The 22,139-nt window shown below is 50.0% G+C and overlaps 1 protein-coding gene across 5 annotated transcripts in view; it reads left to right on the forward strand.

Annotated features, from left to right (window-relative positions):
• The window catches only part of DAGLA (diacylglycerol lipase alpha), a 70,717-nt gene that overhangs the window by 15,627 nt on the left and 32,951 nt on the right, over nt 1-22,139 (forward strand). For 4 of the 5 annotated variants that reach the window (XR_008972311.1, XM_057410633.1, XM_057410634.1 and 1 more), the window contains exons 2-4: nt 10,818-10,957; nt 20,256-20,394; nt 20,858-21,069. Coding sequence is in view for 4 of the 5 variants with exons in the window: in XM_057410633.1 (XP_057266616.1) it covers nt 20,300-20,394; nt 20,858-21,069 (307 nt within the window). In the remaining variant the exon portion in view is untranslated. Of the gene's footprint in view, nt 1-10,817; nt 10,958-17,178; nt 17,333-20,255; nt 20,395-20,857; nt 21,070-22,139 lie in introns of all 5 variants that reach the window. The other variant, XM_057410638.1, reaches the window with a different exon arrangement.

Below are 22,139 nucleotides of genomic sequence, written 5' to 3' on the forward strand. Positions count from 1 at the left end.
TGAGATGAGCTCTTAGGCAGAAGCTCTTCCCTGGGAGGGTGCTGAGGTGCTGGCACAGGGTGCCCAGAGAAGCTGTGGCTGCCCCATCCCTGGCAGTGTTCAAGGGCAGGTTGGACACAGGGGTTTGGAGCAAGCTGCTCCAGTGGAAGGGGTTGGGGTTGGAGCTGGAGGAGCTTTAAGCTCCCTTCCAACACAAACTATTCTGTGATACACTTTCTCCTGTGACAGCCCAGAGAGGAGCTAAAGCAGAGGTTCTGCTTCCCCACCTAGATTAATGGGGTTCTTCTGCCTGCTGTAGTGCCTCTGTGCTCCTGTGTGTGTAGGTGAGCTATTTATCTCATAACCTGAGGCGTTTCAGAGACCAGACTATCTCTCTGCCTCTCTCCTTTCATGCCCAGCCTATCCCTGATGGAAACATAATTTTTCCATTTTGCTGTGTTTTTCTGCTTTCTCACTTCTTGGGGTATTGCATAGAGAGAGGAGGAGGGAGAGAGGGAAGGAGGCTGCTGGTTTCGCAATTCAAAAACATACTTGTAGGGTCATTCTTGTGTCCTGTAGATACTTTTCCCTTTGCCAGATGAACTTGATTCTGTCAACTGGAACACCTTTAATGTTTCAGTGATGCCAGCAGAGATCATTGAACTGCTGGTGAATTATTCATAGTATCATTCCACCAGTATTAGTGTTTCTTTACTCCACAGTGATCACTTTGACCTCTTGGTATCATTCATTCAGTTGAAGTCGGGTGCTGTTTGCTGGACAATCATTCTCGTGTGACTGAGGACTGCAGAGGAGGAAGGAAGAAGCCTGTGGACATTAATTTTTTCCAGTTTAAGGAATGCTGGTATTTATCATGTGCTGGGCAAGTCATTACTCAGATGGGATGCTGCAGTAGACTCTGCTTTCTGGGTTTGTCTGCTCTGCTGTTCTCCTCTTTACAGTGGAAAGAAGATCATAAATTATCTGTGTGGTTTCTGCCACATGATATATTGGCTGCTGGGCAGCTGGAGATACACAGAAAGATGAGTTGTTCATGTGAATAATAGCAACACTAATAGGGATAAATAAGAGTTCTTCATTATCTTGCTTCCAGCAGCAACCTAATCACTGACTGGTTCTCATCATGAATTCCCTGGGCAGTGCAAATGCTGCAGGACTTTCATCAGGCAACTTTTTGTTGCGCAACTCTTCAAACACCCCAGTGCTGCAAGTACTGGGTGTAGTTCTGATGCCCTCAACATCAGCACATGGAGCTGTCGGAGCAAGTGCAGAGGAGGCCACGAGGATGCTTAGGGGCTGGAGCAGTTCCCATATGAAGCCAGGCTGAGAGCACTGGGGCTGTTCAGCCTGGAGAAGAGAAGCTGCATGAAGAGCTCAGAGCAGCTTCCAGTATCTGAAGGAGGTTACAAGGATGCTGGAGAGGGACTCTTCATCAGGGACTAGAGTGATAGGACAAGGGTTGATGGGTTCAAACCGGAACAGGGGAAGTTCAGGTTATATATGAGGAAGAAGTTCTTTACTGTGAGGGTGCTGAGGTGCTGGCACAGGGTGCCCAGAGAAGCTGTGGCTGCCCCATTCCTGGCAGTGTTCAAGGCCAGGTTGGACACAGGGGCTTGGAGGAAGCTGCTCCAGTGGAAGGTGTCCCTGCCTGTGGCAGGGGTTGGAACTGGATGAGCTTTAAAGGTCCTTTTCAACCCAAACCAGTCTGGGATTCTATGAATGAACAGAGAAAACTGAACTGAATGATGGACACCTGCATAGGGAAAGGCTGGAGGCAGGAGGTGGGTGCTTGGCTAAGCATGGATTCTTGACGTCACCAAAATTTGACTGTCCAATGTTAGAAGCATGGGTTTTTCTCACTGGAGAAGGTGGAGTGTGAGAGATGCTGTCAGCAGGATTGCTGTGAAGGTATGTGAGGAGCTACCTGGCATTTAAATGCAGTTGTCTGGTGATCTGTTATTGAGTACTCAAGGAAATCCCCTTCTCCAAGAGATTAGTCATGGTTTGGAAAAGACTTGGAGCCATCTGACAACTCTTCTGCAGCTTTTGGCCTTGCAAACTGTTGTGCACCCAGATCTCAGACTATGATTTGAAGGTAACTTTGCTGGTGCTGTGGGCTGTGCTGGGTGGCCTGCAAGGTCTTTGCAGTCTAGTATAAACCTTTCTGCCAGAATGCAGGCATCACTCCTAGAATCCCTTTTCCAAAGGGCTGGGAACATCTTCCCATCTTGCCTGTAGATGAGTACAGGAAACCTCAGCTCCCGTGTTTGTGCCTGTGTTCAGAATTCAAGTGACTGAGGGAAGAAGTTGAGGTGCAGGGGTGAAAGAAGTAGCCCAGGATTAGGATGCAGAAGAGTCAGACCTGGGCTGGGCTTATGTCTGGTATTTGGGTGCTTTAATCGGGTGGATTAATTGCAACATCATATTGCTCTGAGGCCTTTGAGCTCTAATCAAGGATGAGGCTCTGAATCAAGGACTAGAAGTGAAAAAGGTCATGTTTTGTTTGCAGGCTGGCAAAGTTCACTTGCAACAACAGTGAATGAGCTGGTTACCAGCGCTCAGATCCTGTGCTTGGGATCTCTTCCAAGATGATCAGGGGCTGGAGCATCTCCTATATGAAGACAGGGTAAGAAAGTTGAGGCTGTTCAGCCTGGAGAAGAGAAGCTGCGTGGAGACCTCAGAGCAGCTTCCAGTATCTAGAGGGGACCTACAAGGACGCTGGAGAGGGACTCTGCATCAGGGACTGGAGTGATAGGATGAGGGATGATGGGTTCAAACTGAAACAGGGGTAATTCAGGCTGGATATAAGGCAGAAGCTCTTCCCTGTGAGGGTGCTGAGGCGCTGGCACAGGGTGCCCAGAGAGGCTGTGGCTGCCCCATCCCTGGCAGTGCTCAAGGCCAGGTTGGACACAGGGGCTTGGAGCAAGCTGCTCCAGTGGAAGGTGTCCCTGCCTGTAGCAGGGGCTGAAACTGAGTGACCTTAATGTCCTTTCCAACCCAAACCATTCTATGATTCTGTCATTATAACATTCTTACCAAGGACTGTTTCTTCTGAAGCCCAATTGGAAAGCCTGAAAGGAGTGGACACCTCATGGTTAATTGTAATTTAATTAAAGGAAAGGGAAAATAGTCTCCAGCAGGTCAAATCCTGCAGAATACATTGCTGCAAAGGCACTACATTTAATTACAGGGATATAATGATGCATTGCCTACAGCATAAAAGGAAAAGTACTTTCTCTTCTAATAGCCTTAAAAGTGTGTCTGCCCAGAGCCAATTTCTTGTCCTGGAGTATATGTGAATAAACAGCTTCTTTTTCTCTTTATAATCCTGTTTAGATTGTAAATTCAAGTGTGAAGACTCAGCATTTGAAATTGGCTCCTGCTAGGCTAGAGAAAAAAAAACTTCTCTTATAGAGATCAGTTTAAAATCCGTTCTTTTCCAAGGAATAGTGACCCATCCACTGGTTGAGTAGGAGCCTGTCTCTGTTAATAGGTTCTCTGCATGAGATTTGGAATCAACTTCTGGTCTTATCTTCTTGATGGAGCAGTGAAGCGGCTTTCTTTTCTTCTACAAACACTGCTAACTTCTTGATGTCTTAATTTGCCAGTGGAAAGGAATTCAGTAGGGATCTGATCTGGCTTTTGGCCTGGATGTATGGCAACCAGGTCTGTCCTAAAGCTTTTGAATTGGACTTGGGAGCAGGTAACAAGGCTGTGTATGGCTCTGAGGATGACCCTGCTGATGATACTCAGGAAAGATGACCTTTTCCTTGTTCATTCAGACTCCAGTGACAATTCCAGGAGCAAGTTATGCCATTCCACATTCTTTCCTTGCTCCTTTGCAGCTCACTGGCACCAAGGTAATGTTACTTAGACCTTGTACATAGGTTTTGCCCACTTCTCTTTGGCAGGAAGAGGATACCTAGCTCCTTTCCCAACCCTTCTTTTGTGCTTTCTGATCCCTTTCCTCTGCATGATTCTTCTCTTGCTTTCCAGTAACTATGGTTGTGATTTATGTTCTGAACAGTCTCCTGCTGCTTTCTTGTACCTCCAGCCATAGTCCTAGCAGTCTGCAGTGCTGGAGTTGGTGGCCTCCTGTGTGTGGCCAGCTCATGCTTTCTGCACACCATGAGCTTGGAAGAATTGCTCCTCATTTTCTGTCGGTACACCCAGTTGTCGGCCATAGAAACAGACAGTTGCAGGCTGTGCTTTTTGGTTCGTGTCTCTACAGCTGCTTAAAGCCAAGGAATGTTTTATCCAGGGTATTTCTACTGCTGCAGCTCTTGTCACGTGGAATGTTTGCTTCTGTCTCACCTCCTTTCACCTCAGTTTTGTCCATCTTTGCTCAAGTCCTTCTAGGTGCAGAGCTGGATGGGCAGTAGGAGGGAGATGCTGTCCCTGCAGTGACAGGCTGTTGTAGCTCCTGCCAGCAGCTAATGGGAGAAAGGGAGGAGTATAGTAAACAAGGAGGATGGTGGCAACAGGGGTCTTCATGACAATAGCAAGGCAATGCTTGGGAGAGGCTGGAAACACTTTGCTTGCATTGAGTTCTAATACAATCAGCTACGAGCTATAACACGTGTGGTTGTATGAAGGGGTATGTAGTAATCATAGAATCCCAGCCTGGTTTGTGTTGGAAGAGGACCTTAAAGCTCATCCAGCTCCAACCCCTGCCACGGGCAGGGACACCTTCCACCAGAGCAGCTTGCTCCAAGCCCCTGTGTCCAACCTGGCCTTGAACACTGCCAGGGATGGGGCAGCCACAGCTTCTCTGGGCACCCTGTGCCAGCGCCTCAGCACCCTCCCAGGGAAGAGCTTCTGCCTAAGAGCTCATCTCAGTCTCCCCTCGGGCAGGTTCAAGCCATTCCCCTTGGCCTGTCCCTACATCCCTTGTCCCAAGCCCCTCTCCAGGTTTCCTGCAGCCCCTTCAGGCACTGGAGCTGCTCTCAGGTCTCCCCTTCAGGAGCCTTCTCTTGTCCAGGCTGCCCCAGCCCAGCTCTCTGAGCCTGGCTCCAGAGCAGAGCTGCTCCAGCCCTCGCAGCATCTCCATGGCCTCCTCTGGCCTCACTCCAACAGCTCCATGTCCCTCTTGCGTTGTTGCCCCAGAGCTGTCTGCAGGATGCAGGGTGGTTTCAGCACAGCAGAGGTGCATAATATTTGCTGTCTGTGTGTGCAGAAGGTGCTGTGTGTGGGTGGTGCAGAGGAGGGATGTGTGTGCTGGTGTTGACGAGTGCAGCTAATAGAGGCTCTGTCTGAACGGAAGGGCTTTTTAGCTCTGGGTTATAGGAAGATACATATACATAAGGCTTAAATCTGACATAAGAGCAGAGAAACCTGGGCTTGATTCATCCTTGCTTACATAAGCAAAATGAAAATAGGATTCCAGCCTTTTATCACATGCATCCAAATCTGAGATGCAGGAAGAGTCCAGCTCCTTCAGCTTGGCAAGATCAGCCTGGGATTTCAGTTTCCTCTTGCTGTGTCATTAGGGAAACACCAGCCAGTCAAGAAATCGTGGGAAGAGGAGGAAGCATGTGGTCTGCTTGTCCCTGTGATCTGCACACAGAGGTATGGGACCTGTTCTGTTTGTTTGCTTGTGCCTCTTGAAGCAGCGTTGTACGTGTGGGGTTACAGCATCTTTATTAGAAGCACCAGCTGGTGAACGTGGCTCAAGGGAAAGCAAAGTGATCAGTCACAGGGGAGCTGCCTGGATTTCATTTCCACTGGGGCTGAATTTGGGTCTTAATTTCCTAAGCCAGGAGGGAGCATTTGCTGCACGCACTGAGCAGTTGGGTGATTCTTACTTCTTGCTGTGCTCCTTCTCAGTGAGCTCCTCTGGGATCCTAATGGACAAGCCTTTTGGGCTATAGAACAGCTGTCAGCAGCTGGAAGGAGGAGCTTTGATTGTCTCAAGATACTCCAGGGCCTCTTAGCAACAAAAAGTGGAGGAATAGATGGAGAGCTGCAAAGCACAGAAAATGTGGAGAAAAAGAAAAGGGAGGAAGAGAGTGACAGAATAATGGGGGAGTGGGTTGTAGAGGAGAGAGAAGGAACATGTAAAAGGGAAGGGATTAGGTGTGGAGACAAGTTGTTAGTGCAGGACAGTGCTGTTACGACAGGTCTGGGTGAGATATGAGGGAGCTATGAGGAGGAGAAGCACACTGACATGTGCAGAGCTGTGTATGGAGCAGCACAGGCTATAGGGAGGGTCTCAGTGAATCATAGAATCAGCTAGGTTGGAAAAGTCCCCACTACCCAGCACTGCCAAGGCCACCACTAACCCATGACACTGAGGCCTTGTCTCCATGGTGTGTGAACACTTCCAGGGCCGGTGCCCTGGGCAGCCTGTTCCAATGCCTGAGCACCCTCTGGGGCAGGAATTGTTCCTCAGCTCCATCTAAACCTGCCCTGGTGCAGCTTGAGGCCGTTTCCTCTTGTCCCATCCCTTGTTCCTTGGGAGCAGAGCCCAGCCCCTCCTGGCTCCATCCTCCTCTCAGGCACTTGGAGGCAGCCATCAGGTCCCCCCTGAGCCTTCTCTTCTCCGCACTGAACCCCCCGGTCCCTCAGCCCTTCCCCATCACACTTGGGCTCCAGGCCCTGCTCCAGCTCCGTTCCCTTCTCTGGCCCCGCTCCAGCACCTCAAGGTCTCTCTTGCAGTGAGGGGCCCAGAGCTGAGCACAGGATTCGAGGTGCAGCCTCCCCAGTGCCCAGCACAGGGGCCCAATCCCTGCCCTGCTCCTGCTGCCGCACTGGTGCTGGTGCAGGCCAGGATGCTGGGGGCTTCTTGGCTGCCTGGGCACAAGCTGCTCCTGCTCAGCTCCATCAATCAGCACCCCCAGGTAAATGAGGTGATGAAGATTTGGGTTCCTGCAGCACTCGGCCCTGGAGGGGGGTTATTTATAGCAGCAACCACTGAGGCAGGAAAAGTTTGCTCAAGCTGTCATTTGTGTGAGCCAGAGAGCTGGAATCTCACTCTCCCTCCTCCCTCCTGCTCTTGCTTGTTCACAATTTCACTGTAATTACCAAGCTTTACATGAGCAGGGTCAGAGCAAGGAGCTTTCTTTAGAAGACTCTCTTCTCCAGGCAGGAATCAGGCAGGATTTTTTTGTCTCCTGGGAATACTTACCCTGAGCATTTGTGTTATTTCGAGGGCTGTTCTCGTGTGCTGAGGTGGAAGCCACGAGATGGGAGGGACAGAACCACACTGCTTCTGAAGCTGCAGCAGCCAGAAGCCACCATCTGAAACTGCAGAGTTGAAATGTTCACTCTGAGTTTAGGAGGGATAGAAAACCCCGACTGCAGATTATAATCTGTACTAATGTGGGTTTGTCCAAGATGAGAGAAGCACGTTAGTCAATACAGAGCTGTTCTCCTGCCGCATACTTTCAAAAGCTGTTTCCTTTCAGATGGGAAAAGCTGCTTTTTGAGTAGCCAACAGGATGGATTGGGACCAGCAGAGGGTCATTGTGCAGCTCCAGCGGGGTAATAGCTGTGTCTCTGTGACACATGGTGACAATGCTCTGCTGTCACATGCTGTAAGGCCTTGTGCAGTGTTTATTGTGGAATCATGGAATAGCTTGGGTTGGAAAGGACCTTAAATATCCAATTCCAATCCCCTGCCGTGGGCAGGGATGCCTTACACTAGATCATACTGCCCGAGGCTCTTGTCCAACCTGGCCTTGAACACTGCCAGGGATGGGGCATTTTCCCCACTTGTTTGGACAACCTGTTCCAGTGCCTCACCATCCTCACAGTAAAGAACTTCTTCGTTATCTCCAACCTGAACTTCCCTGTTTCAGCTTGAGCCCATCACCCCTTGTCCTATCACTGCAGTCTCTAATGAAGAGTCCCTCTGCAGCATCCTTGTAGCCCCATTCAGACACTGGAAGCTGCTCTGAGGTCTCCACCCAGCTTCTCTTCTCCAGGCTCAACAGCCCCAATGCTCCCAGCCTGGCTCCATATGGGAGCTGCTCCATCCCCTGAGCATCCTCGTGGCCTTCTCTGGACTTGCTCCATCAGCTCCATGTCCTCCTGCTGGTGAGGACACCAGAACTACACCCAGTGCTGCAACGGGGCTCTCATGAGAGCAGAGCAGAGGGGCAGGATCTCCTTGATAACATACATGGTATTATCCCAGTTAAGGAAACTTCCAAGCTAAAATCCACAATGCTGCAAGGTTTCAGCAGTGTTTATGGTGTGTGGGGTGTAAGTTACTGCTATGGTGGCACTTGGCTTGGTGACAGCGCTCGTGTGTGTTCACGTGTGCTGAGCAACACATGGACACCCAGTAACCAGAGCTCATTACTTTGGTGTTTGATCTCTGCGTTGTTCATGCCCCAGGGGAGACTTTGAAGTGAAAGTGGATCTGTTCCATGGTACAGACACGTGGCCTGGATTGGAGCCTGGAGAAGCCCTGCTCTGGAGGCAGTAGCCCTGTGCGTGTTAGGAGGTTATTAGATACACAGGTCTTGTTGGGAAGAAAAGGATTCAGGGGTTTTCTTTGACATTCTTTCTATGTAGTCAGGGTTACAGCAAGTAGAGTCAGTGATGGCAATATAGAGTTAGGTTTCTAAACAGGATGCCATAAATATTGCTTTAGGTTCTGTTTTATGAAATACTGATTCTTCTTGCAGTAGATCCTGCTGTTAACTTGATTTTCAGTAAAGACTCCAAGAACTCCAGAGTGGTGGGCAAGGAATAGAAGGGATTCTGCTTGATAAGGGGCAAGGCTGATGATTTCAGGAGGGATAAGCTAAGGGAAAGTGGGAAACTGGGAAGGTTTGGGGGGTAATCAGAGAAGGCAGATGTGCACTTGGGATGAAATACAGACATGGTATTTTCAGGGAATTCATAGAATCATGGAATGGTTTGGGTTGGAAGGAAGCTTAAAGCTCATCCAGCTCCAACCCCAACCCCTTCCACTGGAGCAGCTTGCTCCAAGCCCCTGTGTCCAACCTGCCCTTGAACACTGCCAGGGATGGGGCAGCCACAGCTTCTCTGGGCACCCTGTGCCAGCACCTCGGCACCCTCCCAGGGAAGAGCTTCTGCCTCAGAGCTCATCTCAGTCTCCCCTCGGGCAGGTTCAAGCCATTCCCTCTGGCCTGTCCCTACAGACCCTTGTCCAAAGCCCCTGTCCAGGTTTCCTGCAGCCCCTTTAGGCACTGGAGCTGCTCTGAGGTCTCCCCTTCAGGAGCCTTCTCTTCTCCAAGCTGAAACAGCCCAGCACTTGAAATACTGCTGCAGGATGAGGTGGGCCCCTGGAATAGTGTTTTGGTGTCTGTCTGCTGGGAGTTTCAGGTGAACATTGGAAGGAAACAGGTTGGGGACTGTGGGAGACTGGATGGACTTCCATGGCTTGATGGTTTCGGAGTGACCAATTGAAAGATAGTTGGGAAATATGTTGACTGCATTTATGGGGCTGTTTGTGGGAGTGGAGAATGTTCAGAAATGGGTAGTTTGAACTTCTAGGAAGCAATCCTTAGTGGTAGATGACGTAGAAGAACAGTGAGAACTGAATTAAGGCATTTGCAGTAACCCAGAGAGAGCTTTTACATTCAGCTCTCATGCTGGATGACTTGAGCCCATGATGGAACATGCATGTCTTTGGGGTGTATGACCTCAACAACCCAGTCTTTTCAGCTATGATTTCTAGGAACAGAAGATACAGGCATGGCCTTGCCTAAAGTCAAGAATACAAAGCAAAAGTGGCACTTTGAACCCAGGTGGAGGTACAAGCAGTCCAGAAAGATCAGCAGATGGGTTTAGTGCACATGGAGAAATCAGAGACCAGAGGAAAGAGGTGAGAGCCAGATGTTTGACTAGAAACAGAGCTGTTGGTCCAGGGTTCCATCATCAGGGCCATGATTGAGGGAAAGCACTGAAATAAGCAGGCAGCACCAGTAAGATGAGGATGGATCATCTCCAGCTAAGGTTTAGACTGTTTGAAGCCCATTTCCAATGTGGTTAAGGCTGGAAGCTTCATAGAGTTTGCAGCCAGGTTTAGTGGGTAAAAAGTACATTAGGGTTTAGTGTTCAAGGCCAGGCTGGATGAGGCTTGGAGCAACCTGCTTTAGTGGAAGGTGTTCCTGCCCATGGCACGGGGCTGGAACTGGATGAGCTTTCCTTTCCAGCCCAAACCAGGCTGTGATTCTGTGATATCCCCAAGCAGGGGAGGGAGAAAGGCACTGCTTTTAATTCCAGAGCATCTTTCCCTTCCAGAGACTCCTTCCTGTATCAAACACTCCTTGGATGTGAGCAGATCCAGCACATTTCCTCTTTCTCTCCTGGCAGTTGCCTCTGGAGGAAACCACTCTGCAGCGATTCCCTTTGCTCGGGAGCCTGGGGCTGCCTCTGTGCTGCCTGCACGGGGGTGCTGCTGCTCTCCAGCATGGTTTTTGGGGAGCGAAACAGGGAAGTTCTGCCAGGGAATGGTGTTGACCACACAGTTTTCTCCAGTTTGGCACTGATCTTGCTGTTCTCCCACTTGTTTCGCTCCTCTCGTATTGGCAGCGGTGGTCCCTTTAGCTCCCGGAGAATGACTGGTGGCTTTCCCTCTCTGTGACTCATCCTCTAGGGAATTCCTGAAGCAGTGAGTCAAGTTATTGGGAAAACTGTTTGCCCACTAGTGTAAACGAAGAAGCCAGGGAACCTGCCTGAGGTAGTGTAGAGGGGATTACTTTTCACTGTGACTGGTTGTCCTCTCTCTTGCTAAAGGCAGGTCCCTTCACGATAAGCTATAGCAGGGAGACAGTAGTGAATAGATGGATTTTTCCCTTGCAATATGCTCCTGCTGATGGTTTTCCTCTTTTCCTTTCAAGGTGGCTGATCTGATAAGCATTCCAGGGTGGAGAAAAAGTGACAGATTTGACTTTGCCAGGATTACAGTGAAAAATAGCTTGCCTAAAGAGATGAGGCTGTCAGATTGGCACCACTCAGCTACAGCTGCAATACTCCTTTCGTAAGTACCATTTACCATTTCATTCTGCCCTGGCTGACTTTAATCCAGCCTTTTGTTCTTTTGACTTCAGACAAATGAATGGTTGTGTGCTTTCCAACTAGGAATTAACTAATCTTTAATATTGCCATGGGATATTACAACAAAACCAAAGAACTTGGATGCATCCAGGAGGAATTACCTAGTGTACTGCATATGTAAGTGTGGATTGGTCAGGGTTGTTTGTACTGATGCCAGTCAGACTCAGGATGCATTTTTAAAGCAAGGTGCTTTTTGTATCTTAACTCATCCAAATGTTCTCTTTCTACATCCTTCCCCTGTCCCATTCAAACCCAGCTTTCCTTGTCACTGCCTATTAAACATTAGCAGATCTTATTACCCAGTAGAACAGCAAGTTCTATTTAAAATCCAGAATTAGTTTCACTTCTGAATCCATTCTTTTTTCCCCTTAGCAACTTGGCCATGTATTTTTGCTCAAGCTTGGAGGCTTCAGCAAAGCTCAGCTTGTGGGCTTCACTAGCACAAGCTGTAGGTGGTTGCAGATATGTCTGCACTGATACCACGACTGGGGGGTGGTTTTAACTGTCAGTAGACTTTGAGGGTGCTCCTGCTCCGCTCCCAGGTTTGCAGTCCAGGGGCTCATTTGAAGGTAAGTTCATCTCTCAACTCCTCTTGTTTCTCATCCACTTATTCAGGAAGGCTTTGGATTTTCTCTAGTCTGACAAGTAAGCTTGGAGTTCAATTGTGCTCCTGTTGAGGTCATGGAGTAAAGTGCTAGTAAGCTTGGAGCTGGCGGGTGAGGAGGCACCTTCATCTCCCTCACAACATCATTCTTCCTTTAGTTTAGGCACTGGAAGTGTCTCACAGTGTTCATGGTCATGATGTCCTCAATTGAAAGTGGTTTTAAAAGGACTGTTCTTATCCTTACAAGCTGCTTTTTGCCAATGGAAAAATCCCGGCCTGTGGGGTATTCCAGCTGGAAAAAACCCAGGAAGCTCTGAACTGATACCAGCTGATTAGAGGAGGTATATCCCATACTAGAGAGTTTCTTTTTAATTCAGTGGCTCCCTTCTCCTGTTTTTACACTGGTGGCTGTGAAGTTGTGAACAAGTGCTGTGAATAGTAGCGGTTGGCTCTCAGTTAACTCTTACGCTAAAACCAAGGAGATTTGCAAGATGATGCTTTCTTTCCTGAAAGAAAAGACTTTTCATCACTGTGGACAAGTCCATGCCAAGCAGATACAGTGGTTGTTCCGGTGTCTAACAGAAAATCATCACTCAGGAAATGGATTCAGCTTTGTAAAGAGCTGTCACAGGCTGAAGGTGAGAATCTTACAGAATCACAGACTGGTTTGGGTTGGAAGGGAGCTTAAAGCTCCTCCAGCTCCAACCCCTGCCACGGTCAGGGACACCTTCCACCAGAGCAGCTTGCTCCAAGCCCCTGTGTCCAACCTGGCCTTGAGCACTGCCAGGGATGGGGCAGCCACAGCTTCTCTGGGCACCCTGTGCCAGTGCCTCGGCACCCTCACAGGGAAGAGCTTCTGCCTAAGAGCTCATCTCAGTCTCCCCTCGGGCAGGTTCAAGCCATCCCCCTTGGCCTGTCCCTACAGGCCCTTGTCCCAAGCCCCTCTCCAGGTTCCCTGCAGCCCCTTCAGGCACTGGAGCTGCTCTCAGGTCTCCCCTTCAGGAGCCTTCTCTTGTCCAGGCTGCCCCAGCCCAGCTCTCTGAGCCTGGCTCCAGAGCAGAGCTGCTCCAGCCCTCGCAGCATCTCCATGGCCTCCTCTGGCCTCGCTCCAACAGCTCCACGTCCCTCTTGTGCTGTTTCCCTTTGCATATTTTATGCTTGTGTGTGTCTCCACTGAATGGAGGCAAAGGGATGTTGCCAACTTGCGGCATATTGGTTGTTTTCCTCTGAAATGATCCCTTTCATGTGGTTTTTAGACAGGGGAAATGTATTAATCCTTAGAATTGCAGAAAAAACGGTTGAAAACCTGAACCCTTTGTGTGCAGAGCCTAAACCCCTGATTTAAATATTTCAGTGGGAGCATCTCATTGTAAAAATACTTGTGGATTTTGACATCTCAATTAATGCCTTAGACTGCCTGGGATTACCAATACTATTGCTCCGGAGCAGGCAGTATGTCAGCGTTGGGCTCTTTGTGGTGTGCACAGCATTGTTCTGCAGGGAAATAACCAGTTTGGAGTGAATAGCAAATGTGATACTAAATCTTCTGTGTTAGTAGGAAGGTTTTTGAGAGCTGAATGTTTTTTTCCTGTCTCGGGAGAGAAAAGGGACCATTTAAGGAAAACCTGATAAGAGGCTTTTGAAATTCAAGGGTGTAAGTTGTAAGGCTGAAAGGTTAGAGAAGGGAACAAGTAGGAGACACCTGTGTTTGAAGATAGTGTGGGACTCATGGGACCTATTTCTAGCCAAGGCAAGAGGTGTTTGGAGTAAGGCACAAAGGGGATGGATTTAAGCAAGGAGCACATATACACAGAAAACATCTCAATGTGTTTATGGTGCCTGAGGCAGTGGGGCTGTGTGAAGAAATATAGGGAGGAATAAGCTGAAATGGAGATCATGGAATGAGTTGGAAGGGGCCTTAGAGCTCATCCAGTTGCAACCCCCTGCCACAGGCTGAGACACCTTCCACTAGAGCAGCTTGCTCCAAGCCCTGTCCATCCTTGAACACTGCCAGGGATGGGGTTCAAGCCCCATCAAGTCACCCCTACCTGAGCCCCCCATCCTTCCTCTCCTCACCAGGATGTTCCACATGGGCTTTCTACCCCTGGGTCATTGTCCCTGCAGCTTACAGAACCTTGCTGTTCCCATTAAATAAGCCTTTCTATAAGCACTTACTGTCCTTGACGGAAATCCTCAATTAGAACTTGGATCCAACTTCATCGGTCCTCATCCAGCTATTTTTAAGAGCTTGAAATGGAGCTCTTTCTGCTTGAGCCTGGTTCCTCACAATCTGGGAATTGTTCTCCATGCAAAGTGTCCTGAAGCTGATAGGAGGCACTTGCTTCCCTGTGTCTGCCCATATGCAAACCCAGCTCTCCTCCAGCACCTCTTGCAGGACCCAGGGATACCTACTCACCACAATGTGGACCAGAGGCTCATAACGTAAGGTGGGGCCAAATGAGACAGCACCAAAGGAAGATGAGCTCTTCCAAGGCAGCGCTGCCTTTTACAAGTGGCAGAGGATATCTGCTGCAAGCAATGCCCACAGGAATTGTGGGGAAAGCTCCTTCCCTGGGGGAAGATGGTACAGCAGCAGCCAGAAGGATGTGAGGATAGCTCTGGCATGACTATGATTAAGGGAACAGATCTGTACTTCAAAGAATACTGCCTGTGTTAGTGTAACATTTACTTACAACTAAGCCAAAGGTGGCTCAGCATGGGGAGGGGGTGATGGCAAAAATCAGTGGGGTCTTTAATGCTGGAATATCAATTTCACACCTGCTTTTAAGATTCTCCTTTATTTATCCCATTTTCCAAGGAGAAGGAGATAAAATGAGTCAGTGGCAGAGCCTGGGGACCGAGGCATCAGGTTCAAGAAAGAAAAAAGTTCAAACAGCCTCTTGTGACTTGGCACATTTCAGATGCAGCTCCCCCAGGATAAGGCCCCTGCCCCACAATCTTCTCACTACAGTGTCCTCATCACAGAGCTATATGATTAGATCTGAAGCTATAACACTGCCCATTGACACACATACCCAAAATACATCTCGGAGTAGAAGCTGACCTTCAAAACCCAGGGGACAAGAACTTCCCCATGGGTCCCACCAGCTTAAATTGTACATGCTGGCAGAAATACAGCCTTGAAGTGCATGGTGATGGTCACAAGAATGCTGATAGTAACAAGAACAGACTGTTGGCCCAACCCTGGCTGGAGAGAGACTTATAAGAGCAAGCAGGGACAGGCCAAGGGGAATGGTTTAACCTGCCAGAGGGGAGACTGAGATGAGCTCTCAGCAGAAGCTCTTCCGGGTGAGGGTGCTGAGGCTCTGGCACAGGGTGCCCAGAGAAGCTGTGACTGTCCCATCCCTGGCAGTGTTCAAGGCCAGGTTGGACACAGGGGCTTGGAGCAAGCTGCTCCAGTGGAAGGTGTTGGGGTTGGAGCTGGATGAGCTTTAAGCTCCGTTCCAGCACAAACCATTCCATGATTCTATGATAAAGAGGAAATGCAAATGTACCAGCAGGGGACAGAACCTGTTTCTGTTGATGGAGATGAGGAGGGTTGTGCTGTGCATGAGTACTTGCAGGTGCCATCCTGTATGGTAGGGAGCAGAAGGCAGTTCCAGAGGAGCTAACAGGATGGAGCTGATCTGGTGATGTTCAGACATTGTACAGGGCCTGCCTGGGCTACTTGGGTGACTCCTGGGGCTTTCTGTTCTCCCACTGGGGCTCTGCAGCACCAGTGCTGTGCCTGTAGGACCAGCACCTCTGGGTACCTGGGCAGAGTGACCTCAGGGAAAAGGGAGGGTGCCTCTGCTGTGGTAGCACAGGAGGAGCAGAGAAGAACCCTAAAGGAGATGCTGCTGTTGGAGCTGCCCTGACACAAGCTTGTTTCCAGATGGATTTTTCTCCATCTCCATCATTTTTCTTCATCTCCTCCAGCAGATGAGCTGTGAGGCTGTGACTTCTCAGTGGCACAGCAGGTTGGAACTGGGATGTTCCCTTGGAACACAGTGGCATTTCCTTCAGTACCACAGCAGTGTGTTGCTGGATTCCAGTGGCTTTGTCCTGCAGTGACTCCCACAGCCATCTCCAGTGCTAAGACCTAGACATCCCCTTTCTTTTGGGCTTCCTGTAGGCAGTGAAGATGAAGGGCTGGTCGCTGGGCTTTGAACACTTACTTTGAGGGAGTTTCTCTTGGGGGAATCATACAGTAGGCCTCAAGGCAGAATCTGGGGAGACTGGCTCAAAGTGTGCTTCCAGATAGGAACCACAGGTGAGTTGGGATCACTCTTCCATACCTGGGGCATGTGGAGTTGGAAGCAGGTCACCAGCTGAGGCTGAGGGGAAAGGTGGGTGATGGATCAGTTGTTCTGGCAGAGCTTTCTCCTGCTGGTGCCTCCAGTGGTCTGGCAAAGTGGGAAGAAGCTTGGTACTGGCACATCCAATTTCAGTGTCTTCTTGGCACCCCATCGTTTGCTTGAGGGCAATAACAAGGCATGTTCTGAACTCCAGGAGGTTGTGTGGGCCCGGAGGAGGGTTTGGAGGATGCTGAGTGAGTGTTCGAGCCCTTGTAGATCCCCAGGGATGAGGGTTTGTAGGGGTTTAGTGTGCTGGGCTGTGTGGGTGCGACTGTGCTTCAGGTGCCTGGGTGATGGGTGAGCTTTGAGCTGCTCGTGGGTTTTTGGGTGGTGGGGAATAGCTGATGCTCTCCCTTGCAACAAGCATGGTGTGGGTGGTCTCCTGTGGTGCAAGATCCATGCACAGCCCTTTCCCTCCAGCTCTGGCTGTGTTCAGCTTGTATTTACTTGTATCCCTTCTCCCGAGGCTAATGTCAGATGGGATGGGATGCTGGATTAGCCTAAATCTCCTTGGTTTAGCTGGAATGTTGTCTCGCTGGAGCATTTTTCTCCTTTGCTCTTTTCTCTAAGCCTTCCCCTTCCAGACAGCTAATTCTCCCCTTCCCCCACATCCTGTCATACCCCAGAGCATGTCACAAGGAATTAAGGGCTGAAAGGCCTGGGAGAGGCTGCTCCTCTTGGAACAGTCTCTCCTTTCTATGACCAGGGTGGCCCCCTCTGTGTGTCCCTTTTGTGTCCCATCCAATTCCCCTCCCCCTGCCCATTCAGTCCATGCCAGAGCAGAGAGCAGTGCTCCTGAGCCTTTCCCAGCCCTGCTTCCAGGACTGCAGCCGATGGGATGCATGGCTCAGAGTCCAGCCCGATCCCAAACCGCTGCCGCAGTGCTCCTGGTCCGGCAGCAAGAAGGGAGGAGGTTTGTGCTGCTGCACTTGCTGCTGCTGGAGGGTTTTCCTTCTCTCCCATCTCCGTGTGGCTCTGACAGCATCACTCCCGGTCCTCCTTCCCACAATCCACATCCAAGCTCCTCAGAATAGGGATGATGTCACTTCCTTCCAGAGGGTGCCGGGGGTGTGGAAGGGGGGAGTCACGACCCCTGGCAGCCCTGAGGAAGAGCTGAGGTTGCTGCCTGCCTGCCTGGGAAGAGGGAGTTGCTCTGAAGATGATGCCCAGCTCTGTCAGCAGGCAGGCACCACGCCGCCCTTCCCTGTGCCGAGTGGGATTTTCAATGGCTGCAAGAAGAGTTTGCTGTTCCTTCCTTCACTCGTGATGCCTGTCTCCGTGGATATGCACTGTTCCTGCAGCACCCTGATGGGAGAGAAGGATGTGCAGCAGCTGGGTAAGATTCCTGCTTCCGTAGGTCTTTGAGCTGAGGGTCAAGGGCTTTGGACTTGGTGTGCACAAAGCTGGTGCCTGCATGTGCTTCCCCTCATTCCAGTGTTGGGAGCTCGGTGCTGCTTGTACTGGGATTCAGGCTTCAAGGTCCTGGGAATTTTTCCCACTCTTTTCCAGCAATTTTAGGGATGGTGCAAAGGGGGTTTTGCTGTTGCAAAACTTGGGTCAGTGGTCTCAGGGCTGTTGTGTGCTTTCCTCCTGGTTCTTCTGCTAAATCACATCTTCATCATCTGAAGCAACTCCTGGGATGTGCTGGGATGAAGCCAGGGTTCCTTACACCGAGAGCTTTGCTTTTTTTTTATCCTTTGTGAGCTTTATTCTCAGGCCTTCTGTCATTTCCCTTCTTTCCAAACTGGCCCCATCCCTCATGGGTTGGGTTTTCAATAGATGGGCTTTGGGAGCTGTGATTCTTTCTGCAGTGCACTGGGAGCATGATGAGCACGGAGCCAGGAGTGACAGTCCCTCAGTGAGTGACAGGTTGCTCTGCTCCAGCCCCATCTGTTGCTGTGGGTAAAGGAATTCGTGTTGGATGGTTGCTGCTCTTGCCCATTCCCTGCCTCTTCAGCTGGCAGGGAAAAGCAGGGAGAGCACAACCACTTGTGCATGGAGAGGTGGAAGAGTTGTTGGGAAAGTGGGAAACGCGTTGGTGGGATGCAGCCGTAAGCTGAGGGATGATGGGAATCGAGGTCTGAGCTGTGGTGGCCAGAGGCAGCGTGAATGAGCATGATGGAAAGTGCATCCCTAAATCCTGGCCAGGGATACTGATATCCCAGGTATAAATGCTTCATGTGGGTGGGTTAGTCAGGGCAGGGCTAGAAGAAGTCACCAGATGGCCAGAGGAGTGAGCAGTTTGAAGCTGCAGTGTACTGAGTGCTCTGATTGTAATGTGCTGAGGAAGCGTGAATCCAACTGGTGATGGAATTTCACATGTGCTTTGTTTGTGGAATAGAGCATTCCCTCCATGCACTGGGAGTGTGTCAGCCTGTTACCCATGGAATCTCCTGGATAGCGTGGAAGGTTTGTGGAGGTTTTCAATACTTAGTGACTGAAATGGGGGGGGAAGGTTCAGTCCAGTGGCCGTGGGTGGTGGTTCAAGAGTGGTCCCTCCTCTGGTTTGAGGTGATCTGTACAGCAGGTAAGTGATGGGGTAACCACATCTGACCAGGCAATAGGTTTGAGTACTGTTCCTGCAGCAGTGAGCGCTGTGATACTTAGTGGTCTGTCACAAACCCAACACTTGTGTTACTTTGAAGGTTCAGATGAGTTTTAATGTGATGGTGTTGCTCCCCCCTGCCCTCTTTTACCCAGAGCACTAAATGAGATAAGTCACATACGGGTTTGATTGGGTTTTGTCCTGTGCATGAGGTGTGGCAGATGATGTTCCCTCCGAAATGCTATTGGAAATCCTGAGTATATTATAAGTAACAAATAGGAACACTTTGAGTTTTGCCTCTGAGCACAATAGCGTGTTGCCAGATCAGTACAAAGAGCTTTTATTTGGAGATGCAGCTTTGGATCAGTGTGGTCACTGCAGGTCAGGAATGGGGCACTCCAGCAGTAGGGCATGAACATGAAGACTGGGAGGTTGGTGGGATTAGAATATGGGAAATGCTGTGATTTTGAGCTGGGATGCATCAGTTGGCAGAATCATGGAATCACAGAATGGTTTGGGTTGGAAGGGACCTGAAGATCATCCAGTTCCAACCCCCTGCCATGGGCAGGGACACCTTCCACGAGACCAGGTTGCTCCAAGCCCCATCCAACCTGGCAGAACTTCATACTGGTGAGATGGTGTCTTGGGGCAGAGGGGCACAGGCCAATGTGTAGTGTCCCCTGGTCTCCTCCTGGTAGCACAGGAGGGTACAGTTAAAGATGTGTGACAGGGGTTAGGGCACAGCAAAGAGGGACAGGACTGACCACTGCAGCCAGGAGATCACTGCTGGCTGTGGGCAGACCACATAGACACAGTCGTAGAAACCAAAGGCTGATGAAACCAAACAGGGGTCACGGTGAAAGCATGTTGTACAACATAGGAAAGGACTGAGGCAGTCTGATGCAGTGGACTTGGACTGGAGCAGACTGGAGTGTGTACAGCAGAGCTGGAATGGTGTGGGAGAGCTGTGCTGGGAGGAGGCGGTTGGGGAGCCCTGTGGAGTCTCGTGACTTACACCACTGCTGTTGCTGTTCTTAAAGGGTTTCTGAAGCTTTAAAAATAGGAGCACAAACAAAATGTGGGGAAGAACAACCAGCTCCTCAGTCTCTGACCTTTTAATTGTTAGTGCCCATCAGTGTGAGCACAAAGACGTGGAGCTGGCAGGGTGCTTCTGATGATGGAGCGAGAGATCTCCTAGGAGCTTGCTCCCTCAGCTCTAAGTGCTTGCTGTTGAGAGCAGGTCAATAGCTTCCCCAGACACTGCTGCTAACTGCTAATGGGTATTTTGGCTTGCTGAGAGAGGAAGAGAAGTGTTGGACAACAAGAGAAGAGCCTGGCAGCAGGGGTGCCTCTGGAAGAACATGGGAGCAGGGCTTTCTTCAGAGCTGAGGCCAGTATAACCTGCCCAAAGCACCCCACGGTGACTGCTGCCCAACACACAACCCTAACAGGATTCCAGGTAATCTTATGAACTGGAGCTGGGGGAGCGGTGATTATGTTCAGTGAGTTACACACCGGCTTCACCTAATGCTTCCCACTCTTTCAACTCCACTCTCTTGTACATCTCCTTCCCGAGCGTGCCATGCCCCCTGGTGCTGGAAGGAAGAACCTCTGCCATCTTTGGTGGAAAACGGGGGTCAGGTGCCATCCTTCTGCTGGTGTGGGTTTCTCTTGAGGACGATCAGCAGCATGTTTTGGCTCTGTTCTCTTCCAGGAGGTGAGTGTTGTGCCTGCTGAAACCCCTCAGACCCACTAGCCATGCCAGGGATTGTCGTGTTCCGCCGCCGCTGGTCTGTAGGCAGCGATGACCTGGTTTTGCCAGCAGTCTTCCTCTTCCTCCTGCACACCACCTGGTAAGTGAGAAGGGCAGAAGTCTCCCATCAGTTCTTTTTGTTGTCCTATTCCTTGCAGCGGTCATTCTTCCCGGCTGGAAGGCTTGTTTGGGGCGTTTCTCATAGGCACCAACGTATTCCCAGCTTCTTTGGATAAGTTCTATTCTAAGCTCTAGTTCCAAAAAGGGAGCCTGACCAGCTGCTTTCATCCTCCTGCGCTACCCAAGGTTGTACACTGGAGTCTGGGGCTGTGTTTCTTCCAGGGGCTCAGGTTAAACAATTGGAGTAGCAGATCCCAGTGGGATAATGGGACTTGACACAGGTCGTCAAATTGTTTGGACTCTGGATGGCTTGTGGGGAGGAGGTTTCCAGACCAAATTAGAGTAGCTGTGGGTGACTGAGGAGCCTCAGGAGCTTGGTGTGGGTTATTACATGCAGCTTTCTTCAGCTTCCTGCTGGTAACAAGCTGGTTTGTGACTGGCAGGTTTGTGATCCTCTCTGTGGTGCTCTTTGGGCTGGTGTACAACCCCAACGAGGCCTGCTCGCTCAACCTGGTGGACCACGGCAGAGGCTACTTGGGCATCCTGCTCAGCTGCATGATCGCAGAGGTGGCAATCATCTGGCTCAGCATGAGAGGCAGTATCCTGTACACAGAGCCTCGGGACTCCATGCAGTATGTGCTCTATGTCAGACTGGGTAAGAGGCAGAGGCCTGAGGCCTCCTAATGACTCAGCCTCCACACTGCCATCTGCTAGCGCAGAAGACTTCTCTCCCCACACCCTGACAAACACACAGCTTCTGAAAGACATCCAGATGGCCACTTGTATGTGCTATGCATCTGAATACATCACATAGACAGCACCCTGTCATTGCTGTAAGACTCTCATGCAATGCCCCAAATATCTTTCTAGCAAACCTTTTAACTTGCCATGCTCATTGCAATGCAGGTACATCCTTTCCCTCAAACCAAATGTGCTCCCCTTCTGTCTCACAGCGCAGATCTGCCACAGTGAGATGCATCTATACCTCTTCCCCCATCTTTTTTCCACATGTTTTCCTAGGATGCAGGCATGGGTCTGTGTAAATCATGCAGGGTCTGACCCCAAGGCATGCGTATGTCCTTGCCTGTCATAGAAGACACATCTACAGCCACCTACCTTGAGACATACTGGACCTCTTGACTCACAGGAGATGCATCTCCATCCAGTGCCTTAGATTCTCCCCCTCCAGGCACATTGAGATAAATAGGTTTACCACCTGCTCACTGGTTGCATCCTCTCTCTGAGTGTGTATTTGTCTTCCTAAAAACGTTTCCTGTCTCTCTCACCCACCAAAAAGTAGATCAGAAAAGAGAGATTGTTCCTTGATCTCTTACTCAAGGCTTCCCTTTTAGCTTGTTTTCCCTCCTCTGCTCTGTTGTCTTCCAGGTACAGAAACTTGAGCAGATTTTTTCTGTGCTGTGTGAAGATTTTTAAGAGGAAACAAATCCTTTTGGAGCTGCAGAGTCAACCCCATTCCAAATAAAACACCTCAGGGTTTTGCATCTCTGTTTTTGCTGGATCCTTTCCCTGCAGAAGTCACTAAAAGAGGGCTAGCCTTGCTTGAAAGCTCTGTCTGAGAGACATTTCCACCTTTTGAGTGCTAAGTGCAAGTCATTAACACAAAGGGCAAACAAATCCTTCTCTTTGCTTTCCCAGACACACTGCAGTCTCCCTAGGGAAGCACGTGGAGCCTGACACCGAGTTACACTGTGTTAAAACCAGACT

The sequence above is a fragment of the Pezoporus wallicus genome, unplaced genomic scaffold (assembly GCF_028554395.1).
Source record: "Pezoporus wallicus isolate ANWC-B61680 ecotype Strahan unplaced genomic scaffold, APGP_CSIRO_Pwel_v1 contig_8787, whole genome shotgun sequence".
NCBI classification, from domain to species: Eukaryota; Metazoa; Chordata; class Aves; order Psittaciformes; family Psittacidae; genus Pezoporus; species Pezoporus wallicus.